Here is a 23,785-nt window from a genome sequence, read left to right as displayed (position 1 = left end):
GGGGGGACGCCCCGCTCCACCAATGAGGGAGAGGAGGAAGTTAACCAATAGTAGGGGGGAGGGGGTGAAAGAGATCGATCGGTTCTAACAGTGATTGCATGCTGAAATTTTAAAATTTTTCTATGACTGCACCCGTTCGGGTTGCCTACGTACCCCTTTACAAGAGGGATCAAGCCACACGTAGTTCTTTTAATTTAAAATCGCAGCGGAAAACATTGAATTAAACATTTTAATTCTAGCATGCATAAGAAATCAGATTTCAAAACATCACTACAAACACTCATGATCAATATGCCGGGATCGTTTAAACGATTATGCTAAAACATTTGCATGATTAATATTAGATCTGAAATGAGAATATTAAGTTCTCAACTTGACTAGTATATGATCCAACTAATCTTCGAATACCCATTGAATAGGTTTTGAAGATTACTTTGTGAAGAGCCCCTGAAAAGGTTTAACCCTCGGGGATTAGATCTTATCTAAATTACTGGTATCAGATTTATACCTTTGCAAAATCAGAATATAATGGACCAAATGCTCGAGCTTCGCAGCCCCACAATCGTCTGGCCTCCACGAGTAATCCACGCGAAGTTCCTGGAGAGATCCAATACCGCGGAAGTGCTAGCTTGCGCAGAATTTCTTGAGGCTGAAATTTGATCTTCTGACACTATCAACCTTTGATCTGCCTTCTTGGAAGAATTTGGAGGAAAGGTTTATAAGGATTGAAGAGGACTTAGATCTCATCTAAAGACTCTTATCAGGGACCCCTATCAGCTATGGCTAGATGGATTTAGAGGAAGATGAAATCGGCTAGAAGGAAAGGCTGAATTTTTTGATTGCATGAACTAGGCTTCCTTTCTTTTTCCTTGCATTCGACCACCAGCAAGATGAGGTCTTTTTATTGTCGCCATCCCTCCTAACTCCTCTCCTCTTCACACGCCAACCTTCCAATATTTTGGGAGGATTTTATGGGGTTTTGAATTCAAAATTCAAATGCTTGTTTCATGCGCCAACGCTTGATGAAGATTGATCACATCTACACCTTTCATCTTGTCGCCATCTCCCTCATTCAATTTCGAATTTCCATGCCCACAATCTGATGGTTAGAGGGTCATGCGGAGGTGGGAGGAGTTTGAATTCAAAATTCAAACTCAAATGCAAATGGGAGAGAGAAATGCATACATGTGTCGTGGCACCATGAAGAGAGAGAGTTTGATCTTATCCAATTCTTTTCATGAACTTATCTCTCCATGTCGCCCCATCTGATGATGGAGGTCCCTGATGTGTGCCACATGTCCCATGGCGCCATTAAATAAATTAAATTAATTTTTAATCATATTAAAAATCAATTCATGGCGCCATGCATGGATATGTGACATGTGGATTTCAAGATCCGAACAGTTTCAGATCAAACCCATTTAATTTAATTAAATCCTAACAATTAGGATTGTCCAATTACCTTGGGTTGAATCTAATCCAATTAGGTCAATCCCTAATTAAGCACAAATTTAATCTAATTTAATTTGGTCAGCCTAAGTCCTCTTGATTTAGACCTAATCCAATTAGGTCAAAAATCCTGATTGAGCCCAGAGTTGAATCCAATTCAATTTGGCTCATCCTCAGTCCAATTACTCAATCAAATTGAGTTTATTAGTAATCTAATTACTAATTAATTCTCCAATAATTATTTTAATTATTTTATAAGATAATTTGCCAATCGACTTGACCAAATTATCCCTGAGTGATTCTCAACCATCCATCAGCTATCTTGATCAATCAGGAAACTTCTATGCGTGTGACCTCATAAGCTCGAACCTAAGCCGGTAGTACAGGAACGACTTCCTGCACTACTCGATGTGACCATCTAGCAATGGTACCCGACGTCCGGATAGGCCGAATATATGAGAAGCAAATATTCTGGAACCCTGGACTATGGTTACTGTATAATTCATCCCTTTGACTCCTAATGCCAGGATGACCTTAGAGTTTTGTCAACTCTGTGATCAGTGCATTCATGATGTGATTCAACTTTAGAAATCCTGTGACTCCTCACAAGGATTACCCTGGCCAAGGTTTTGCTAAATTGAACACAAAGCATTATCTCCCGTTTTTAGGAAGGGTCATTTTTATCTTGACTCACTCACTGATTTCGCAAGTACTTGACTGCACCCAGTAACCTTCCGTCCCAGAATTAGAAATTCTGGTAGTCCGGTACCAAAGTACAGTGAGTTGCTTGCTCATCACTGTGGTGATCTCAGGTCTGAGGGATACTTATATCCATATCCACTCGGAACATCTCTCGACAGTAGAGTGTTCCGAAATTTATCATGTTCAGTGAAATGTACTCCTACACTTCACCTGTATGACATATCAGTATCTCCACACTCCTTGGTTAAGAGGACAACCAACGTATATGTCTCACAACGACCTAATCTCGATAATGCTGTCGTCCTAGTAACAGTATATCATTTGGTCGCGAACAGGTTTAAGGACTTGAAGATAAATCCTCCTTTATCATAAAATAAGTCCTAAGGACTTCATCATATAAGAGTTCATTTGAAGATGTTCAATAAAATGATGAATAATGCCAAATAACACTTTATTAATTTGTCAATTTATTTACAAAATTCAATCATCAATATGCTGCTGACGATTGACTTTTAGGATACAATTCCCAACAGGGGGTAGTTCACACAAGGAAGGAATAGGAGAGGTGGTGGGGATTGGAGTAAGGAGGAAGCTGTATGTATATATGTACATATGTATGTGCATATGCGTAGCCACAACTGCATGACGGCCATGAGAAGAGCACCTCTCCCGCTTCCTTCTCTTTCTCTCTCTTGTTACTTGTCGGTGCTTAGGAAATGGCGGGGAGAAGTTACTATGTGAAATCTTATGACTTGCTCACCTATTAATGGCTTTGACCTGCCTGATCTGATTATAAATACTCGAATCTGCCTTTAACTGCCTAACCTGCCCAGATTCTAATCTGTTTACCATGCCTATGGGTGTGTTTTTCGCTTAGATAGGATGTCTCGACACTCCTTATGCAACCAAGCCGCATATGGGGGACTTGGGCCCTAAGAAAGGCAGAAAAGGTGCCATCTTAGCCTAGACAGCGATCCTTTAGAGCAGTCTTTACTCGCATAAAACTAATGACTAATCATTCACCAAAATTAAAACTGATGAGTAATGACTAACATGAAATAACATGAACCTTAAAAAAATGGAGCCTATCATTAAATTGGAGATTGGAGAAGCAATATGGTGTTAGTTTGTTCGAGTACTGTTTGGAAATGCTGCAGCTTTGCAAGAATTCAGTGTACAAGGCAATAAGTCAAAATATGCAATTACAATGTTTTATGATCCTCTAGCAAAATATGTAAATATGATTAAGAAGTTTGTTTACACATAATACTTTAAATCATACAACATTTCTAACACCCTCCTCAAAGTTGCAACAGATTGACATGCATTGAGAGCGTTCTGTACTGTGGATCTTTGTGAAGTAGTCTGCCAATTTCTTTGTAGATTGGGCATAATGAAGTGGTAGATATGAAGACAGAAGTTTCAAATGAGGTGCTAGTCAATCTTAATGAGCTTTTCCCTCTCTGCATAAGCCCAAAATGCTGCCAATTCAAATGTCAGTCTAGTTATTACTCTTGAAGTGGAGTGATGAGCACAATAGTGATGTCACGGAAAAGGCACTGAGATAGATGAAGTCCATTGCATCATAAGCCACTAAAAAAAAGACTCCAGGATTTTCTTTTTTCTCTTAAAAATGGAAAGCCTAATTTCATTCTAAATGATTGATGCTGCCTACTATTATAATATTATGCACAAGAGCACCTACAACTGTAGGAACTCTGATGGAGACTAATATGAGTAGTTTTTTACTTTTTCTAGAGATGTTTGATCGAGGTATGTATGCTGGACCTGTTGGTTGGTTTGGAGGAAGAGAAAGTGAATTTGCTGTTGGGATCAGATCGGCTTTAGTGGGAAAGGTAAGGATAAACAAAGGCTTCTTTCTGCAAATGCTTCAAACCTGGAAATGTAGATTTGGAATTTAATGAGTGTAATGCCTGCTAACATATGGTTTGATCAGTCCTAACATACCCTAACACTTTATGGCCAAAATACACCACTACCTATGTTCTGTCTTCATTCAGTTCTCTTCAGATTTATATTATATATTTTGGATTATTTTCTGGTTTGAATCTTAAATATGATATTTGAGCTAAGTAGTCCTAAAGCAAATAACACTGTTGAGACAGTTGAGATGAAATCTGTTGGTTTTGGTCATGAAAATAGATAGGATCTTGAGATCCTAGTTAAAAACCATTAAATTGATTCTAGCTAGGTATTTTAGAACTAATGCCCTTCTGGAATCGGCATGAAACACCTTATTAATTCATCAAACTGCAGAGGATTTGTCTTTTTAACCCAATAGGAAATTACTGTTTCTTTATAAAGTATAGGTAATTTGTTTATAAGATATCAACAAAATAGTAGAGTATAAAAAAGTAGGATAAAATAGCAGTAATTTTTAATAAGAGATAATCGATGGAAAGTTTCAAAATCCTCCTTTTAACCATGAACCAAGATATCAAACTAGCAACAAAAGTCAAGCAAACTTGTACAGCATGAAATCATCCTTTAGAGCATCTACTATGTCTGTTGAAAGCCGAAGAAATTCATGTGAGGGAAGCCTAATAGGTTCTTACAGACGGTGCATGTGTACTACCTTGAGGAGATGAAGATAATGATGCTAAAAGAAAAGGAAACAAGGAATTATGAAGATCTTAGCGAAGAGTATAATTAACTGGATGTAACTTGTAGATGTAGAAGAATTGCTAGTTTGTCCTTACTCTTTTCATTCCACACCCAATCCAACATCTCATAAGGTAGAAATGAGTTATGTAATTTCAGAATTTGTAGGTATTGAAGGTGTGCTGTAGGAAGATGGTATAAGAAATTTACAGGACAAAGGATTTTACAAGGAAAAATGTGTTGCAGTTTGCAATACTTTGAAATAGAAGTTTGGTTTTGGTCTTTGCAAGTAGTAATCTAAATCCCCCCCAACTTTTTGGTATGAGCTAGCTTGCCTGCTATCGTCTGCCCAATTTATAAAGTTCGCATGATGTTTAACAAAAGCTATTGATTACTTACACAATTTAGTTATTCCTTGGATTCGTAGGCCATGTAGATCATCCTACTTTATTCTTAAATTTGTGCATTAACTGAAGTTGTTGAAGGACATCTATATAACATATTGTTGAAGAATGATATATTGATTTCAGTACTATTGCAAAATTTCACATTGTAGCTGAAAACTAGAGGTTCTATCCTTTAAAATAAAAGGGGTCCAAATGGTCAAGTATCTTATTCACAATACTTCCACAAATTGATCTTTTCTGTTAAAATGCTTCAGATGTAAGCATAGCAGCATATTATTTCATCATCGACTTCATGCAATACAGCTTTATAATCTTATAGCTGTTGAACAGAATTGGAAGTATATTTAAAACGAATCTATTGGTGTTTTTCTTTATGGCCCTAGATATAAATGAAATAGGATATATTAACTTGACCGCATATTATGATATTATTCTTATGTTTTTTTTTTCTTTGCATTTATTGGCTAGTAATTTTTTATGCTCAACCTGCTTTACCTATGTGTATTGCAGGGTGTTGGCACATTGGTCTATGCTGGTGCTGGGATCGTTGAAGGAACTAACTCATCTTTGGAATGGGATGAACTAGATCTGAAGGCATCCCAGGTCTCTCTCTCTCTCTCTCTCTCTCTGGCGTTTATGTATGTACGCATGTGGCAAACTGCATACACTGCATGCTCCCACTTTTTTCCCTATTTATATATATATTTATTAAGATTAATGCATGATTCTGTTTATATTGTTTTCCATTTTTCTCAGTTCACAAAGTTGTTTGAACGTAAAGAAGTACCTGATGCTTGCTATCAAGAGATGAACATGGGCTCCGCCAACTGAGCAGGTGACTCGTGACTTTCTGTCGTTGCTAAAATTTTTTATGAAGACTCGCGAGTCTCTCATTTGGATGCATAATAAAATATTTCTTTAAGAGAAAAAAATGGTTTATTTCTGGTCTTCTTGCTCGATAATCCATGTCTCTGGCGAGTTCCAGTTGTAGATTACTCATACAGAAGATTCCGAGGCTGTGATGACTAGAGATGCATGATGTACTTTAAATGTTCTTTCTTACATTATATGAAGGCCAAGTATTTTTTGAGAGATAATTTGTTAGTAAACACGACTTTTCTTCTTTAATCCTTTCTAAACATTGTTTTTTTTTTTTTAACCATTTGAACATTGTCTTTTTTTAACTCGAGAAAAATAAAATTATACTAAAAGAGTGGCTTTATGCATGTTTAGTGTTCGATACATAGACTTGGGAGATAATGGAGGAAAATTTAATAGGGGACTGTTTCTTTGAAATTACTTCGTTTGTTCTAGCCGTGAATGATGCTGTTCTCTAGTTGTAAATGATGATGTTTGCCTTTTCATTTGATGGTGCTTCAACGGGATTTGTTGTTAATGGCAGGCACCGTTGTGGAGGTGGGTGATTGATAGATTGGCTGCTGGTTCAGCTTTTTCCTCCTTTTGCGGTGGACGTGCATGACGAATTCTGGCAGTTGAAAGTCTTGATTAAGCTGAAGAAGAAGGATCTGCTTTCCCGAGGGAATTGCAGATTTCCAAACCTTGTAGCCGGCATATACTTTGGTAATAACTTAAACCATTATGTATGTACAGACATTTTGGTATGTTATTTTACTGTAAACAACACTCCAAGACAGTTGCCATGCGTATATGGCTTTGCCGATGGTCCTGAGAGCCTGTGATGGCCCCACTCATGTTAAGCAAAAAAATTGATTTGGTGAGCCGAGCCCATCCATAAAATACCAGCAGCCCTCTGGCCTAGCTTGGGGAATTTAATTCTTCCCATTTATCCCAAGTCAAGGTTTCCCTTATCCGAGAATCGGACAAAGTTTGGAATTCTCTTTTGCAAGCTTGGAAGATGCGAAGAATTGCCTTTCATCTGCGACTAGCATGAGCGCCGATGAAGAAAAGTTTGGAATAAGCAGTCGCGGGCGCAACCTCGGGACAAGGATTGTATATTTATATTTATATTTATATTTATATATATATATATAGAGAGAGAGAGAGAGAGAGATGCCACTCGCATGCAAACCAACATCAACGCTAGTTTGCTCTCGACTCCAAATGGCTTGCACGCAGAGCTGCACTTTTTTTCAGCCAGCCACTCAATGGACGCAGGATCCCGATAAACATATACTACGCGTTTGCCTCCCAGGTATGAGCATATAACCATCACTGGGTTTTGGTTGCTTACCCCACACTCCAATTATATGGATCCCATACTGAGATGCACCGCCAAAAGTTTTGGTTACTGGTTATTAGCACCATCAGGACAAGCCCCAGTTCATTTCATTACGACTACCACTATGATTTTTTTTAATATTTCAACAATGCATTGCACTCAGCTCCAAACAAAGAGAAGCAAAAAAAAAATCCTTGATTTTTTTGATGCCATGCAGGCATCGGTCACGTCAATCCTTAACGAGCGTCGGATCGTTTTTTTTCCTTGTTTTTTAACCTTATTCTAGTGGGAGAATCATTGGAGGGGTGAGTGGTGACAAGAAATCAGGAGATCCTGATATTTTAAATTCTTAATGGTTTCTTTGTGACAATCCATATCCCCATCTAAAAAGACTACCAGAAGAATGGATTCTTTAGTCTCATATAAATATCTAGCTAACGAGGGGCTAAATACATGCATGCATAAATTCTTGACATTCTATTTAAACTAATGTTCAAATTTATTCAAATTTAATCATAAATACAGATCATGATTAATTTAAATAGACCTATATTGCAGTATCTTCTAGTCCACGTAAACTATGACCGGCTCTACTCCAATACTATTTATGACAATTTAGAAACCTCATCTAAAAAAAATTAATTAAAATATATTATTTAGATTTCTCGACTCAATAAAACATTAACGTACCGTCTCATGTCATCTAATCACATGAAAGGCTTATTGGTCATTCCAAATCTAATCTCTCTCTCTCTCTTCTTTTCTTTTTTTCCCCCTTTTTTTTCCTAAAATAAAGGTTTCCAAAAGGATGAAATCAAGGTCCAGGTTGACTGCTGTGGGAAGCTAACAATAAGGGGCGGGAGGCCACTCGGTGATGGCAAATATATGCGTTTGGAGCAGGTTTTTGCCGTTCCTAAAGATTCACATGCTGATAAGATCCGAGGGAAATTTGAAGAAGCACATCTCTGTTTATTCATGCCAAAGAAGGTGGTGTCAGAGAAGCAGGAACCTCAAAGGGCTGCTTCATGCGAAAAAAAGCAAGTGGGAGCCCCACCCGAGAAGCCAAGCAGCAGCCTGGTCGGGGCTGACAGACTCGAAGAATGTAAAAAGAAAGCGGGGGATTGGAAAGTAAGAATCGCGGAGAATGTGGAAGGGTGGCTGGATTATGGATTGATAGATGGATTACTGGAGACAATCAGCAAGAACAAAAAGGCCATCGCTGTCGGTGCTGCAGCCTTCTCCGTTGGCTTTTATGTATCCGGAAAACTGAGGTCAAGTGGAAGATGAGCACATCCACCAGCCTTCTGCAGTTGACTTGCCACAGTATAACTTGTAAAGTCCTAAAATACAGCAACTACTACAATTATTTTGATCTGCACTAAGATCAAAGTGTGTGAAAATTACTTATCAATTACTCTCATTTCACCCACGGGTAAGGGGTGTTTTATAAAGTACTGGAATACAACTTTTAAAGAATAAGTTCTCTAGATATGATGAAGATTGATATAAACTTTACACGTCAATCATAATAAACTAATAATTTGGTTAGAGTTGATGCTACATACAATTCAAGTTGCCTCCTTCCTTCACCAGCCGAACTCCATTTCTTAGGACTGCTTGATGGCTCATAATATCCTGGCCCAATCTTGACTGCAATCTTCTCACCAATCTCAGCTGCATAGACATCCCTCTCTGCCTTTGTTATCTTGATCTGAAACATGCAATTAGTTGTGAAATTCAGAACGTGGAAGGCTAAAATGGCACTATTTAGGCAGGCATTGCACATGAAAAGCAAAGAAACGAGGTGCTCATTTGGACATTTCATACAGGATTCACTGTCGGTCAGAAGTGAAAGCCATTCTAAATAACTAATCATGCACTCAATCATAATCAAACTTCTCTCGCTGAAGATCAAAACTTTAAACACCATGAGGGAAATAACTTTTCTGTTTTCTTTTATTCTATTTTTCTTTTTTGGATAATGTTTTGATCATGATAAATATTGCTCTACATGAGGGAAACAGACCAATCAAAGCATCCATGAAAACTTAGCACAGAATGTGTGGTCTCAAAAAGTTATTTTTATATATCCTATCCATGTATAATAAGGGATCATTCTTTACAAGTTTCAAACATCTAAAAATAAATAAAGGTGTCTTTATTTTGATGTACGGCATCCACTCCATACTCTTGGAGTGAATCTTCTTCTGATGTCTGAGTGAGATTAATCTAGAAATTTCTTGCTGATGGTGAGAAAATATGTGGTCATGAAAAACTGCAGGTGGGCCAGGATGTGTCAGGATGTAGGCATACCCTTGCATCTCCTTACCAGATGGGAATCTCCAATGACCCTGTTGAAAAAACAAGGTACAACATGAAAAGAATTCCATTATTATGAGACAAGGAAAGTCAGATTTAGATATTTAAATAATCTAACTTGTTTCTGACATTGTGTTAAGGGATGTAAATTCTCAATAAACATCTTTACAGATATACAAGGCTTAAATATTTAACATAACCTAATGGTTTTTTCATAAGCAAACAGCTAGACATTCAATGGCAATGTTTTTCCTTCATTCCAAGTATTGTATCCATAAGATAGCAATCGATTCATTGTTCACAAAGAACTACAAATACTGAACTCCAAATGTACTGTTGGTTCTGGCATGTGAATTTTTCCTAAAATGCCCTTTATTTTCAAAGAAATGCAATTTGAAAGTTGATACGAAAAAAATAATGCTTGAGGAAGTGACCTTAGTGGTTGATCTGTTTCTTCGCATGACATTTTAAACAAAGATAATTTGGAAGAGCATCTATAAGAAAACTAGAAATATGACCTTTTATGGGTGGGTCAACAACAGTAATCAAGGTTCACCAAACCATTACCGGAGATCATACCTGCCGGCGATGGGTTTGGCACAATATGAATCCATACCATACTGTGAGGGAGGGAGAGAGGCGGAGGGGCAAACTTGGGCATTGGTCAGGATCGGTGTCAAAGAGGAGCTTGACAAGCGACCAAGCAAGCAGGATGAGTGATCGGGCGAGCAACAGAGCTTCGAAGCCTTGATCATAGTGGAATGGGGGCATTTAGGGCCTGGGCCTTTAAAGGGGATGAACCAACCCAACCGCCTAAACCATTCTGATTTTTGACCGGTTCGGTTCATCCAGTTCGGGTTGGTTTAGCCTTCCTAGACGATAACAGTAACTCTAGTGGTGAACCAAATAGTTATGAAAGAAAGGCAAGAATGGAGCTCGAAGTAGGAAAAGTAGGTTATATTTCATAAATATTCATTCAATTTGTATAATTGTATTGTTCAAGTTTTCTGCTGGCTGGACTGGGTGATGTTTGATGGAGGATGGTCCTTTATACTAAGTTTTGGGCTTTTACCTCCACTTACTATGAGTCCATATTGACTATCACAGTGCTGGGCTGGGCTGATATTGTGCCAGCCTCTTTCATCTTTGACATTGTCTATACTCTCTAGTGGGTAGATTCGAGTCAAGTCATGTGGATCAATCTACTGGCAGGTTTGGATTTGGTAATCCTCAATAGCAGACAGTGGATAGGAATCTGACTTTTAACCAGTGTAGACTGAAACCATGATAGTTAAGTTTATGATATTTGTAAACAGTGCTGAAATGATATTTAATCAGTGCATTTTATGTATCTAAAGAAGAAACAAATAATATCAAATGGTAGCAACTCAATTAAAGATGTGTACATAAGAACAAAATTCTTTCTATTCCAACCAGTGCAAACAATTAGGGATAAGCAAAGACGATATTGTTAAAGAGTAGAACAGAAAAAGAAAAAGAAAGGCATAATGCTGAAACCAGGAATGGAGACAAAGTCAAAAATGGCAATAAAAATTTAAGCTAAAAAGCTTAACATAGGTCGGTAGGTAAATAGAGAATGGATACCACAAAGGTACATTCAACATAAAGAAAAGGGACGGTGACCAAGAAAAACTAAAATTAGTCCATGAATTGTTCATGTATTCATTAGGAGTTTTAAGATATGCATCTTCCTTGCTTAACAGTGTCAAATAAAGAGAAAGAACTCTAGATACACTTTTGTAACTATTTCGAGAATTTACTAATATTAAAAAGAATCAAGTTAAAATGGATAAATTAGAAAACTTTCACTTTAGACTATGTTGTTTTCCAACATGTCGAAAAATGAAACTATGAAAGATCTCAAGAGGCAAGATAACTTTAGGCATTTCATACCAGAGTAGAGACAGTATCATGATTCTCTATAAATGTAACTGCATGAGATGGCCACCAACCTACAACCCCAAGTGGCTTCCCCTTTTGATCAGATAATTGCCAATACTCGCACGTTTCCAAGTCCTAGAAGAACAAAATAGCCCGTTAAGTTATAATTGACCCAATGACATTTTTATGAAGCAATTAATGATTATAAGCTTAACTTGAACTCAGATGTATTGGTAGTTGCCACTATGGGAAATGGGTGTGGAAAATTGATAGAAGAACAAGAAGCATGAGATGAACACCAAGATAAGTTCTCAAATAGCATAAGCATTCTCCATACAAAAAACAAAGAAAGCATCTTGTGGTTCACTCAGAAACTCCATTTCCACAGGATATTCCTGAACTCCCAGAGATCCTAGGCATTCCCCCATTTGTGGCCGAGACATCACAAAGACTTCTAGGATAACCGGAAGTTTCCAACTTTCTGTGAATCAGTCATGCTGAAATCCAGAAATACAAAGTTAAAGAGCATGCACTAATCTTGTCATCATCGTCATCACCACCATTTTGTGCATCTGTGTTTGGATGTGTGCAGTCAAAAGGATATTGCAATTTACAGCTAAATGCAATATTGCAATACAAAACTCAATGTAACCCTGTGAACAGTTTTAATATAAGTCAAAATTTGACTGAGACACTTCATATAGCAACTTGACTATCCTGGTCATACTGCCCACCACTCTTATGAAGTTTTATTGCATTTTAAAGCACCATTCAAGCAAGGACATTGCATAAATTTGAAAGTTAAAGCACAGGTTCTCAGAAAATGATGCTCCACATTTACCAATAGAGCACAGTAAACAAACAGATGTTAGATTGAAAGTATAACTATAGATATTTTAGGCATTAATACCCATTAAAAGCTTTAAGGCTCAATATCATATAAGTTGATGGACTGGTCAACATAATGATCTTGCTCATATGATGATTGACTAATGTGTAAATCCATGTCAGTCGCATCATTAAGTTAGTGCTCCCCAGCAAGAATAAATGACAGCAGAACTAGCAACTAAATTTTAAAAATTATCTCTATGTTCTTTAATTGATAATATAGAAATGTTTATTTATATAACTTCTAAGTGTTCCTTATTTAAGTCAGAGCAGTATAAGTACCAAAATAATAGCAAAAGATCTAGACCATATGAAATGGTTTTCAGCATTTAGGATCACATAATCCGCCAGCCTCAGAGCTGAGATGAGCTTCAATAGATAAGCATGTTATAGTTCTCTAACGAGTAAAATCTGCTGTGACTTCAAAAGAGAAAAGTGGGATGTTAAAAAGATAAGGAAAAGAGAGTCAACAGATCTTACAGTGTGAAGGATTCCTTTAGTAGTGACATCAAAGGCACCAGCAGTTCCATTTGTAGCATTTATCCAATCAATGATTCTCTGCCTGTGAGCATCTTGATTATACTACTACAACATGTATGGAAATCATACCCAACAAGAGTTACATATCCTCCTTGGTCTAAATCTTACAAAAGGGCCAGTCCTCCAAAATGGATACTGTTTTTTATCTCTTAATCATAATCATATTCAAGCCTTCTCCCAACTATTTCAGTGGCGCTTTATTGATCCTAATTTGCCAAATCTTCCTATTCCATCTCATAATCATAATCATATGAAGCAAAACAATAAACAAAATATTGGTCTTTATACCTTATGCATTCTTCTTTTAATGATAAATAAGGAAAAAATGTCATAAACAGAAATGACTACCAAGATGCACCATGTCATTTCAAAGTTTTTCATGAATTCATGCTATATTACACTGCACAGCTTTCCAAATAATTTCTTTTTTTTTCCAATTATAGTTTCTTAAAGTTTCCAAATTTAGCATCAACATGATGTAGCTTACAACTTTCATTTTGTATGCATTTCTTGATATGAGATCCTGTAATACTTGCAATTTTTCTTCTCTAGAAGAATTCTGGTACAAATAGTAGAGCAACCTTATACTACAGGAAAAAGGGATTTTAACGACGCTTTTTTGCCGACGCTTACTACAAGCATCGGCAATTTCCCGCAGAGCGCCAAAAATAGCCGACGCATTTTAAAAGCGTCGGCAATATACGACACTTCTTAGCGTTGTCGTAGAGTTGCCCTAAGACAACGCTTATTCGCATCGTTGAAAACCAAATACCCATCAAAACCCGCGTCCGCCCCCCTCCTCCATCCTCGATCGACATATCAAGCCCTCCTCTGCCTCCTCCTCCCTCCTCTCCGGCGCCGACCGTTGTCCCGTCCTTCTCCCTCCTCTTCGGCGCCAAGCGACGTCCTCTCCTCCTCCCTCCTCTGCGGCGCAACCTCCTCTCTTACTCTCTCCTCTGCAGCGCCGACCGGAAGAGCCTTGAAGGTATGATTGTTCTTCCCCTTCTTCGAATCCATTGTTTTCTTTCGGTTTGATCAAATTGTTGATTGAATCCCTCTTGTGTTTGATTATTTGGGAAGAAACTTTTTGTTGGATTTTTGTTTTTGTGGATCCGTAGAAGGTATTGGATTAGGGTTCTCTCCGGTGAACTGGACCACGCTATCTAAGAGAAGAGAAAAGAGAGAGGCCCTGGATCACAGACTCAGTATTTTCTTTGCCGTTTCCATAGCCTTTTTTTTTTTCCTTTCACCTTTTTCTTTTTCTGATTCACGGTTTTTGTGAGTTTTGTGTGATGCGTGTGCGTGCGTGCATGTTTGGTAGGTTGTAATAGGGGGGAAGGGAGTGGGTTGGGGTTTGCTGGTTATAATACTGAAATCATAAATTTCTTTTTGTGTGTGGTCGGTTGTAGTAGGGAGGAAGGGAGTGGGTTGGGGTTTGCTGGTTACAATACTGAAATCATTAATTTCTTTTAGGAACTGTCTTCCCTAAATAGGTTAGCCATATGTTTATGTCTGTAACTTATATAATTCAATGCAGTTGTCATCTTCTCTTTGCATGGTTTTGCACGATTATTCATAGTTAGGTATTAAAAAAAACTTTATATAGACTAGTAATATCTTGCTGTCTTTGTTCTGATTAAGTTGCTTGTGAGTGATAGGCTGCGAAGTGTATAATCTAGGGACTGGAAAAGGAACATCTGTGCTGGAAATGGTGACAGCATTTGAGAAGGCCTCTGGAAAGGTACCACTGCTTCTGTTTGCGATAATTTGATCAAAATGGATGAATCATCTCTTGTTTTCCATGCATTGAATAAAGTAAATCAATACAGTATCCGAACTTGTGCTGCTTGTTATACAAGTATTTGTAGTTTCTTTTAGAATTTTCTTGGTAACTTATGAATTTGTAGTTACTAATCCTGAAAATTCTTTCAGAAAATCCCTCTGGTCATGGCTAGAAGGCGGCCTGGTGATGCTGAAATTGTTTATGCATTAACTGCTAAAGCAGAGAAGGAGCTGAATTGGAAGTATGTGCACAATTGTAGTATTAGTAGATTGTTACAGACATATGCATACATGAATTTGTGGCAAATATATTTGTTCCCATTTTTTTTCATTCCTTCTTCCATTTGTTCATTTTGGGTAGTCATTTAATTCACTGCAACCCTAAGAGTTCTTTGACTGAAAATGGGAATCGTCCTTATTGTAGGGAAAGGTATAGAAGTTAAATGCTTTCAACTTTTGGGGTAGTAGGATGATGTTTCTGATTCATCATTCTAATTAAACAATGTTTCTGCTGTTCAAAATGAGCTTACTTTGGTTAAACCAAATGTGATTTTGGTATTTGACTTTTGGGGTTTATCCATGAGCCAGAGACAGCCTTAGTAATTAATTGCTGGAATTGATCTCTTGAGTTGTTCAAACTATTTGAGAGGTATACCATAGTTGTACTTTTTATTGGTAATTCATGAGCATGTGCTTGTCAAATAATGTAGTTGGTCATGATTGCAATTACTTTTGGGGTTTATCCATGAACCAAAAACAGCCTTAGTATTTAATTGCTGTAATTGATCTCTTGGGTTGTTAAACCTTTTTGAGAGCTATATCATGGCTGTGCTCTTGATTGGTAATTCATGAACTTGTCCTTGTCAAATGATGTAGTGGTCATAATTGTTGTTTCTGGTGCATAATGTTTAAATTACTATGGCATGGTGGCAGCTATTTTGAGACTTCCAGCTATATAGAGGTGACATATTGTATATATGCTTCATTCTAATAAGGCCTCTAAGACTATTGGTCTACACATCATGCTGATTTTCCCCCTTAATTCCGTGATTCTTAGACATGAATTTCTAAATGCAGGCAAGCAAAAAGATAGCCGATGCAAAGCTTGCAAAAGATTTCCAAGCAGTTCTAAAAGAGTTTCAGAAAGCTCAAGCAGTTATTCCTTCGAGGTACTGATTTACTCACTCAGCTCTTATTAGGTCTCAAGAAGTCGTGAATAATGATTGTCAGTCATGTGTATTTGTCTTTTTTTTTTTTTTTTGGTTGTGCGAAGCTATTTAACATAAATTTGATGTATTCTCATGAATTTTCACTGGTAAATAGTAGTTTTCATAGTAATTGGTGTATTTTCAATGCTGAATTTCTGCAAATTACAGTATCAATACATGATACATTGCGATCTTTGTGCCCTGCTGATCATCTGATTGCTGTAGCCTAGTTATTTTTGTGCAGCTATACTGCTAGAGAGATAGATGTTAGTGCTGATAAAACATCTGAACAACGTGCTCTGCTTGTGGAATCTAGAAGGTGAGAGGTCTTTCTATTTTAATCCTTTGATGCATAATGATTATATAGTTGAGTCCGTTTGTGAAATTGCCATGCTTGGCACAAAAGACTGTAGTACTGATATTTAAACACTTCTAGATGCTGTGCCAGGTATTATTTGGCACCGATCTCTTGCACATGCAACTTTTGAATTTCTTGCATTGTTTTATAGATTCATCTAGTTGACCTTGATAGGACATTTTCCCATCATTTTGTGGATTCCAGCTGCCTGAGTGCAAAATTCTGTATTGTCGCTCTTTTTCTTGACATCATCAATGTTTACGAGCTCAACTTTCCCTTTTGTGAATTTTTGATTATCGTTCGCTTGATAGTTTTGAGATTGCTGCCATCTATTCTTGGATAGAAATTATCCCCCATTGGCTTCTTCCCTGACATGCGTCTTTGACAATTCTCAGCTGATGTTGGAAGTTTGTGTTTTAATTTTAATTTTGTGGCATTGTAGACAAGAGGTATTGCTACTGGACAATGAAATTGTCTTTAATGAAGCCATCATTGAGGAGAGAGAGGAAGGCATGCAGGAGATGACTGCTCTCCCTCAACCAATTAAAAGTCATGGTTCAGCATATTCAAATCCAAAATACTCACACTCAAGCAACTCGGAGCAAGGTGCTGGAGTTCATAAAAGGGCGTCAGCCATTCCATCAGAGAGTTCTCTAGAAGAGACAAGTAAATAAATTAATTTACATATATGGTTTCCCCTTTTTTTTTGCAGATTCCTGAGACTTGAAAAGCTCATAGAGATAATGATGATGGAGCTGAATCCCGTCCTTGATACCTTCTAGACTGGTTTTTATGGAATTTGATATGTATATGTTTCTTATTTTGCAAAGTACATTGTAATTCTAAGATATGGAAATTTAAATATTTCGAATGATTTGAATGTTTGTGTCAATGTAAATGTAATACAGGTTCATATTGTTATAATGTGTTTTTATAATTTACATTCGTATTTTTATTTTTTTTAAAAAATAGCAATCCCGACGCTTTAAAGCGTTGGTAAATAAAAGTTGTGGCACCCTACGCCGGCCGACGCTTTAAAGCGTCGGTAAAACGCCCTCGCTAACGCTAAAAAATGCGTCGGCAAAAATACATTTGCCGACGCTTTAAAGCGTCGGCGAAAACCCAAAACTGTGCATGCTTTGGACTTTCCTGACGCTTTAAAGCATCGGCGAATATATTTTTGCTGACGCTTTTTTTAGCGTCGGGAAAGCCCTATTTTTGCCAACGCTTTTCCTTAGCGTCAGCAAAAACTTTTGCCACTCCGGTATCGCCGACGCTTTTGCGACGCTTCTGTTTGTGTCGCGGGAACTTCAGCCGACGCTTATAAGCGTCGGTAAAGATTATAAAAAGCGTCGGAAAAGATGAATTTTCTTGTAGTGTTACATCTTTAGCAAGAAATGCATCCTTTGAAATAAATAATTTTGACAGCAACTTAAAACATATAAAAAGCAGTCCCTCTCTAGTGCACCTGTAACAAAGTTTGAAGGGTCTTCTGCTGAAAAATTTTGGTTCCTGGAGGATAAGGGGCAGATGGGATTTCTCGTTTTCTGCCATTATCCTTACAGACTCCCCAGCGAACAACAACATCACCAGGTATATCAGCATCAAATTGCACTATATTCTTATCTGACTCATTGCTTTTCCTCACAGTAACTGTCATAAAATTTTGAACAAACTCTTCTTTCAACAAAAAATATTCTTCATAAAATCCACGAATGTGCTTATTCTGCCGCTAAGTAACTTTGGCTTCACCAGCAATTCCTTGGGTTGAGAACTAGATCGTAGAGCTTTCAGCAGCAAAGCAAGATATGTGGTCAAAAGCCTCTGAAAACAGAAAGAACTAAAAATCATCGTCACCAAGCAACCTCACAACTATAAAGGAGCTTCTCTCCATTGACATATGCTTCTAACAAAAAAAAGCCAAAAAAAACAAGATGTTAAGGAAAAGTGAATGTTATTCACATGGAGAAAGTGAACAACAATTATACAAAACCAGGACATTCCCATGGAGAAAAAGGGTAGCATGTCAATCATTAGCAATGAACTGCCATTTGAGGATCCAAAAAAAAAATGTATGAAGGAAATTCTCTTTTTAGATCAAGCACATGCTATTCCTATGTCACTACAAAATATGTCTTATGAATTCTGGCCCCTAAATCATGAATTTCTAACAAATGTATCCCGCTAGATATAGAAATTCTTGTATTGTTTTAATATTTTTAGTCCCTAATATCATATTAATCTTTCTATACAACTATCAAGAATCCAGATCCTAAACAGGCTACATGGATGCCCAAATACCAAACCAGTATAATATCCCATGCAAACCTTGAATTTATAAGATGTGACAGAAATAGGGATGAAAATGGATCGGATAATATCCTTCTAGATCTGACTAATATTAGTAAACATATTCATATCCATCAAAGAAAAGTGAATATGGAAATGGATACACAACTGTCCAATCTATATGCAAATATCTAATTCCATTTCCTGTACTATTTAGTCTGATATAACTCTCTAAAATTTCAAAAGAAAATAAATGATAACATTGATGTCTTTAATTCAATTTAACATTTTTGATCTTGAAGCTCATAAAGTTCAATTATCTGATTTATATCCACATCTAAACCTATATTGCCAATGTCTGCTATGTATCCACATAAGACTAAAACAAATATGGATATGGAGTCTAGTGTCCAACTAATTTACATATCTGTATCCATGTTCACCAAATAAAAATGGATATAGGTATGGACAAACTGATATCTGATATGTTTGCAGACCTAAACAAAAAGTGGATAAATTAAAAAAAAAAAGAAGAGGAAGGCTGCTGATCCCAAAATCCAAAAATTTATGGAAACCACAAAATTACTTTGAAAATGGAATATGATATGACAAAAACATTAGAGCAGTCAATACAGCCAAACTCAATGATTCTACAGGATAAAGTAGATGGGAATTTGCAAAAAATCGTACGATTTGACAATAATCAGTATCTTACTGTGCAGACATTTAGTAGGCATTTTCTAAAGGTTCCCAGCCCCTGCGCATCCAAAGCAACCATTTAGGCAGTCATGTCATGATAATTGGCTAATATACCACCCAACAAATCAATAAAATAGATAGATGCTTGGAAAATCTTTATGATGAAAAATAGAGCATCTAATAGAAGTATGAAATAAACTAATATTATAAACAATGTCCATGGTTCAACTCCAACCTGAGTGCTCAACTCCACTTTTAAGAAAATTACAAAAATATCTTTCATAATGTTATCGGCTTTTTGCCCTTTCATTCCTCTGTTCACCCTTTATGTGCAGAGCATGTGCTAGATTTTAGTAAACAAAAAATTACAACTTGATGGTTTTACTCATGCTTAAGTCTTGTAGTTTTTCAAAGGATAGCTATATTTAGAAATTTTACAACTCAAATATTAAAAAGAAACAAACAGGCATTAAGAAACTTTGCAAGTAGACTTGTAACAATCAAAACAGAGTAAATCTCATATAGATTAGACTAAGGCCTTGTTTGGAGGAGCTTTTGGAGGGCCAAAAAGCACTTTTTGGTCCTCCAAAAGTACTTTTAGATAAAAAATGGTGTTTGATAAAATTTTCGGAAAGCTGTTTCAGCTTTTGTAGGAAACTAAAAACAGCTTTGAGGGAGAAGCTCCAATTTGGAGCTTTCCGAAAATGTTGTTTTCAGCTTTGTCGGGAAGCTGTTTTTTGGACCAAAATACCCCCATTTAAATCACACTTTTTTTCCCAAAATCCTTATCCCGCCTCTTCCTTTCTTCCTTTCCCTCTCAATCTTCTTCTTCCTTTCTCTCTATTTGTTAGAGAGATAAATGGTCATTAGAAGGATGAAAAATTAATTTACACTAATAATTATAATATTTTATATATTTATTATTGTATTATACTATAAATATAATATTATATTACATTATATCATAATACATTGATATATTATTTAAATAATTTAATATTATATTAAATTATTATTCTATAATACATAATGTTATAGTACTATATTATAATAATATTATATTACATTATATTAATATTATACTATATCACATATTTATGTATTAATACATATTATATTTTATTATGCTCTGTTATATAATACTGGTAATGTCCTTTATGGTCATTTTATCACACAAAAGTACTTTCTCAGTTTGTTTACCAAACACATGTTAAAGTGCCACAGCACTTTAGAAATATAGTTACCAAACAGCAAACAGCAAACAACTTTTTATAAACGCTCTGCTTCAAACAGCTCTACTTCTAATAGCTCTACTTCCAAAAGCTCTACTACTAACAGCTCCCCTAAACAGGGCCTAAACACTTTCCATGGATCGACATTTAGTAACTAATTCCAAGCAGTCGGCAAGTTTCAAGCAATACATCCAAAGGAAAAGGTAAAAGTACCAGGTGAATTAAATGTTTACTTCATGAAAAAGGATTTGCATTAGTATGAATAATCTTTGAGGATCCAATAAATCATACAAGTCTTGAACAGCCAACTGTGAACAGAAAATGCTTTGGGGCACCAGTTAGTGCACAAAAGGTTGCCTTGCTGTCTTGGCAAGTCAGCATTCGATCAACCCACACACACCGCATGAATTCCCGTAAACTGCACATATCCCTTTATGCCACATGGCATGCAGATTAGAGCCAAGAGACTGCAAATTTTAACTCAGACTATGTAAGTCGAACTTGCACAAAAATAGAAATACATAAATCAAAATAGATGCAAGGGGGCATTTATCACTAGTTTGATATTAAATAGAGATTTATTTTTCTTTTTTTTTTCCCCTGGTATATAGATAAAAAGATCTTACTTTCCTTCTTTTCCTTTTCTTTTTGTTTTTCTTTTCAAAGAAAGATTCAACTATAAAGATAACAAAGGGGTGTGGCTTACCTTCCCAGTTCATCACAATAGGTGACTCCCCAGTGCAAAACCCGCTTCCCTTCCAGATTACACCCCACCATGAGCCGCCATCTCGATCCATCTCCCTCCTCCAGATCCAATCTCACTGTTATCTCCCCTTCGACCTGCCATGCCCAAAACCTAGTGAAGTCATCGTCAATTTCAGCGTGCACAACGGACAAGGGGGAGGGTTGGCGGTTCATTGCGAGTCCTAGTTTTGTTAGGATATTATTTTTGTGCAGAATATAAGTGACTTCGGTTTTGAACATCATGGAGTGCTAAATAAAGTAGGACTAGCTTGGTATGTTATTCTCAACAAAGGCGCTCTCCTAGCAGATCTCTTTCTCTTAGACACAAGGATTGTTAGCAGGAGAGTTTGACAAGGACTTGAGTCCTATTCTAACATGAGTTCTAGTACTTAATTGGGAGTGGCGTGTCAGAGTAATAGGATCAGTGAGAGCGTATAAAGTGGATGCATGAAGCTTAGGCCTTGTAGAGAATGAGTAACGTCTTGAAGTTAAGGATAGAAAGTCCCTCGCATGGTAGATTTTATAGAATCCTGTTAGTACAGAGGATTGTGGAGGGCTCAGCGTTATGAGTATCTTGAGCGTCCCGTGATAGTGGCGTTGAGTTCTTGAGGAGAACATTACAGTTCTTTGGCTTTTGATTTTGTGAGTCCCGTAATACTTTTGTTATTTAATAGAAGTTTTTTATTCTCTCCAATATTATTTTCTCTCACAAATATTTTTGTATTTGGTGTTTGTTCTTCTAATACTGGGCATCGGAGGACCTCCTCCGTTCTTCAAAACGAAACCCTAAAATCCCAAAAAAAAATCAATGCAGCACCCCTACCACTGGGCTGCCACCTAGAGCCGCACGAATCGGAAGGACCTCGACCGCCCCCGGATTCGCCGAGAGCAGTGACGGATCGAAATCCATCACCTCTCCAACAAATTTGGAACCGCAAAGAGAGATAAATCGAGCAAGAGAGTAGTTACCGTTTGGGTCCGCTTCAAGGCGAACGTCTCCAAAACAATACTTCGGTCTCTGCGGCGTCGGCGAGGAGGGCGTCGGCGCCAACCCTGCGCTGACGATCGGGGGCGCTCTTCGAGCACAGTTCTCGGAAATTCCTCTGGAAGCCGGGAAGAAGGGTTTCGGGTAGCGGATCAAGCGCGCGAGCTTCCATCTCCACGGCTCGAGGGGAGAAAATGTAGGGTTTTCTCCGGGAGCTGGTGGAGCACCGGCCGCCACCGGACGATCGACATCGGAGACGGGAAGAGAGCTAAGAGAGAGAAAGAGAGGCGCAGAGAAGAAAGAAAAGAGGAAAGATCCGGGCCAAGGAGAGGGAACGCTGCATAAAAGCGGCGAGGATATTCAGGTGATCTATTTGAAGGAGTTTGGTCCGTACGAAGTATTTTTTTAATAAAAATATAATTTTTATTTTTAATAAAAAATATCTAAAAAAATATTTTTAGTATATTTAATTTACTATAAAAAAATATAAATTTTTAAAATATTTATGTTTGGTTGAGCATCTACTTTTTTTTTTGAAAAAACTTATATACAATTCCTATTATATCTTTAATAATAAATTTTTAATATTTTTTTAATGCTGAAGAATTTTTTTAAAAAAAATAAAAATGAACAATTCTTCATTCATGAAAAAATAACTTTTTCATGTTTCTTATTAAAAAAATTTTTATAAAATATGGAAATCATATTTTCGTAAATGTATAATTTTTTCGTTTTTTTTCTTTTGAAAATTTCAATTAAATAAGAGCCATCTTATCATTTTTTTTCGTTGCTTATATTTTTTTTTTTTTTTCGTAGAATAAAAAAACTATATTAAAAAAAAAAGAAGGAAAGAAAAAAAAAGAAAAGAAAGAAAGAAAGAAAGAAAGAAAGAAAGAAAGAAAGAAGAAGAAGAAGAAGAAGAAGAAGAAGAAGAAGAGAGGCAGCTATCCATTATGAAGTCTCCCGGCGTTGGTAATCAATCAGGATCAGAAATCCTCGTCCGCTGTTAGAATCTTGTAAGGATATTTTCTGGCGAGCAATTGAATCCCGACACGTCAACCTGTTTTTATGTACTTTTATTGGATTCTGTTTGGAACATTACAAACTGATCGGCTGTCTAAATTATACTCAATAAATAAGTGGATACTAGAGCACCTAAGTATAGCTATACTCAATAATGTACAATAAGGAGAGCAAATAAGTGGATGGTAGAGCTGCTAGAGCACATTGGTATAGCTATACTCAATAATATACAATAAGGATTTTTTAGGTATATGCCATACTCATATCATACAGGAATATAAAAACTAAACTAAATTATACTTTAGGCACACATAGAAATGCTCTTAAAATTCGTACTATTTTGTCTAGATTACAAGGATATGCAACAGATAAATATTCCTACATCAATGTGTTTCACTAGGTTTAAAGGGATATCTAGATTGTTTGTACTTTTCAT

General features: G+C 36.8%; 4 protein-coding genes across 22 annotated transcripts in view; 3 read left to right on the top strand and 1 right to left on the bottom strand.

Moving 5' to 3' along the window:
• Nucleotides 1-6,861, top strand: part of ICS2 (isochorismate synthase 2) — a 44,424-nt gene extending 37,563 nt beyond the window's left edge. For 10 of the 19 annotated variants that reach the window (XR_015973241.2, XM_088710904.2, XM_088710901.2 and 7 more), the window contains 4 exons: nucleotides 3,910-4,007; nucleotides 5,691-5,783; nucleotides 5,937-6,015; nucleotides 6,583-6,861. Coding sequence is in view for 12 of the 19 variants with exons in the window: in XM_088710904.2 (XP_088567030.2) it covers nucleotides 3,910-4,007; nucleotides 5,691-5,783; nucleotides 5,937-6,011 (266 nt within the window). In the remaining 7 variants the exon portion in view is untranslated. Of the gene's footprint in view, nucleotides 1-3,467; nucleotides 3,583-3,909; nucleotides 4,008-5,690; nucleotides 5,784-5,936; nucleotides 6,016-6,582 lie in introns of those variants that run through there. The other 9 variants (XR_015973232.2, XR_015973238.2, XR_015973240.2 and 6 more) reach the window with 3 other exon arrangements.
• Nucleotides 6,862-7,008: 147 nt separating this feature from the next.
• On the top strand, nucleotides 7,009-8,831 carry LOC103723442 (uncharacterized). The gene is made up of 2 exons (XM_008814351.6): nucleotides 7,009-7,353; nucleotides 8,177-8,831. The coding sequence occupies exons 1-2, from the start codon at nucleotides 7,212-7,214 to the stop codon at nucleotides 8,665-8,667; spliced, it is 633 nt and encodes a 210-aa protein (XP_008812573.3). The 5' UTR covers nucleotides 7,009-7,211; the 3' UTR covers nucleotides 8,668-8,831.
• On the bottom strand, nucleotides 8,760-22,697 carry LOC103723444 (uncharacterized). Its single transcript, XM_089926939.1, has 9 exons — nucleotides 22,311-22,697; nucleotides 21,304-21,453; nucleotides 20,831-21,015; nucleotides 19,382-19,423; nucleotides 18,066-18,201; nucleotides 17,846-17,991; nucleotides 11,614-11,736; nucleotides 9,694-9,731; nucleotides 8,760-9,091 (listed from the first exon to the last, which is right to left on the bottom strand). The coding sequence occupies exons 3-9, from the start codon at nucleotides 20,849-20,851 to the stop codon at nucleotides 9,082-9,084; spliced, it is 516 nt and encodes a 171-aa protein (XP_089783065.1). The 5' UTR covers nucleotides 20,852-21,015; nucleotides 21,304-21,453; nucleotides 22,311-22,697; the 3' UTR covers nucleotides 8,760-9,081.
• LOC149768845 (syntaxin-23-like) lies at nucleotides 14,455-17,097 on the top strand. Its single transcript, XM_089927406.1, has 5 exons — nucleotides 14,455-14,770; nucleotides 14,962-15,980; nucleotides 16,264-16,338; nucleotides 16,820-17,043; nucleotides 17,090-17,097. Exons 2-5 carry the CDS (start codon nucleotides 15,883-15,885, stop codon nucleotides 17,095-17,097), a joined length of 405 nt encoding a protein of 134 aa, XP_089783532.1. The 5' UTR covers nucleotides 14,455-14,770; nucleotides 14,962-15,882.
• Nucleotides 22,698-23,785: the final 1,088 nt, after the last annotated feature.

This window comes from Phoenix dactylifera, chromosome 1, assembly GCF_051530095.1.
Source record: "Phoenix dactylifera cultivar Ajwa chromosome 1, Ajwa_hap1_PhDact_Kaust_v1.1, whole genome shotgun sequence".
NCBI lineage: Eukaryota > Viridiplantae > Streptophyta > Magnoliopsida > Arecales > Arecaceae > Phoenix > Phoenix dactylifera.
Note: the sequence above shows the minus strand (reverse complement) of the source record. Positions and strands in the feature narration are given on the sequence as shown.

What these genes read in the sequence shown, in the direction of transcription:
- LOC149768845 (XM_089927406.1), top strand. Translation starts at nt 15,883, where the DNA reads ATGCAGGCAAGCAAAAAGATAGCCGATGCAAAGCTTGCAAAAGATTTC. An exon ending in CAAGCAGTTATTCCTTCGAG is followed by an intron (nt 15,981 to 16,263) that starts GTACTGATTTAC and finishes ATTTTTGTGCAG; the next exon opens with CTATACTGCTAGAGAGATAG. An exon ending in CTGCTTGTGGAATCTAGAAG is followed by an intron (nt 16,339 to 16,819) that starts GTGAGAGGTCTT and finishes GTGGCATTGTAG; the next exon opens with ACAAGAGGTATTGCTACTGG.
- LOC103723444 (XM_089926939.1), bottom strand. Translation starts at nt 20,851, where the DNA reads ATGCAAATCCTTTTTCATGAA. An exon ending in GCCTACTAAATGTCTGCACA is followed by an intron (nt 18,202 to 19,381) that starts GTAAGATACTGA and finishes TTCTGTTTTCAG; the next exon opens with AGGCTTTTGACCACATATCT. An exon ending in CCCTTCAAACTTTGTTACAG is followed by an intron (nt 11,737 to 17,845) that starts GTGCACTAGAGA and finishes TTGTTCTTCTAG; the next exon opens with GACTTGGAAACGTGCGAGTA.
- LOC103723442 (XM_008814351.6), top strand. Translation starts at nt 7,212, where the DNA reads ATGCCACTCGCATGCAAACCAACATCAACGCTAGTTTGCTCTCGACTC. An exon ending in ACTACGCGTTTGCCTCCCAG is followed by an intron (nt 7,354 to 8,176) that starts GTATGAGCATAT and finishes CCTAAAATAAAG; the next exon opens with GTTTCCAAAAGGATGAAATC.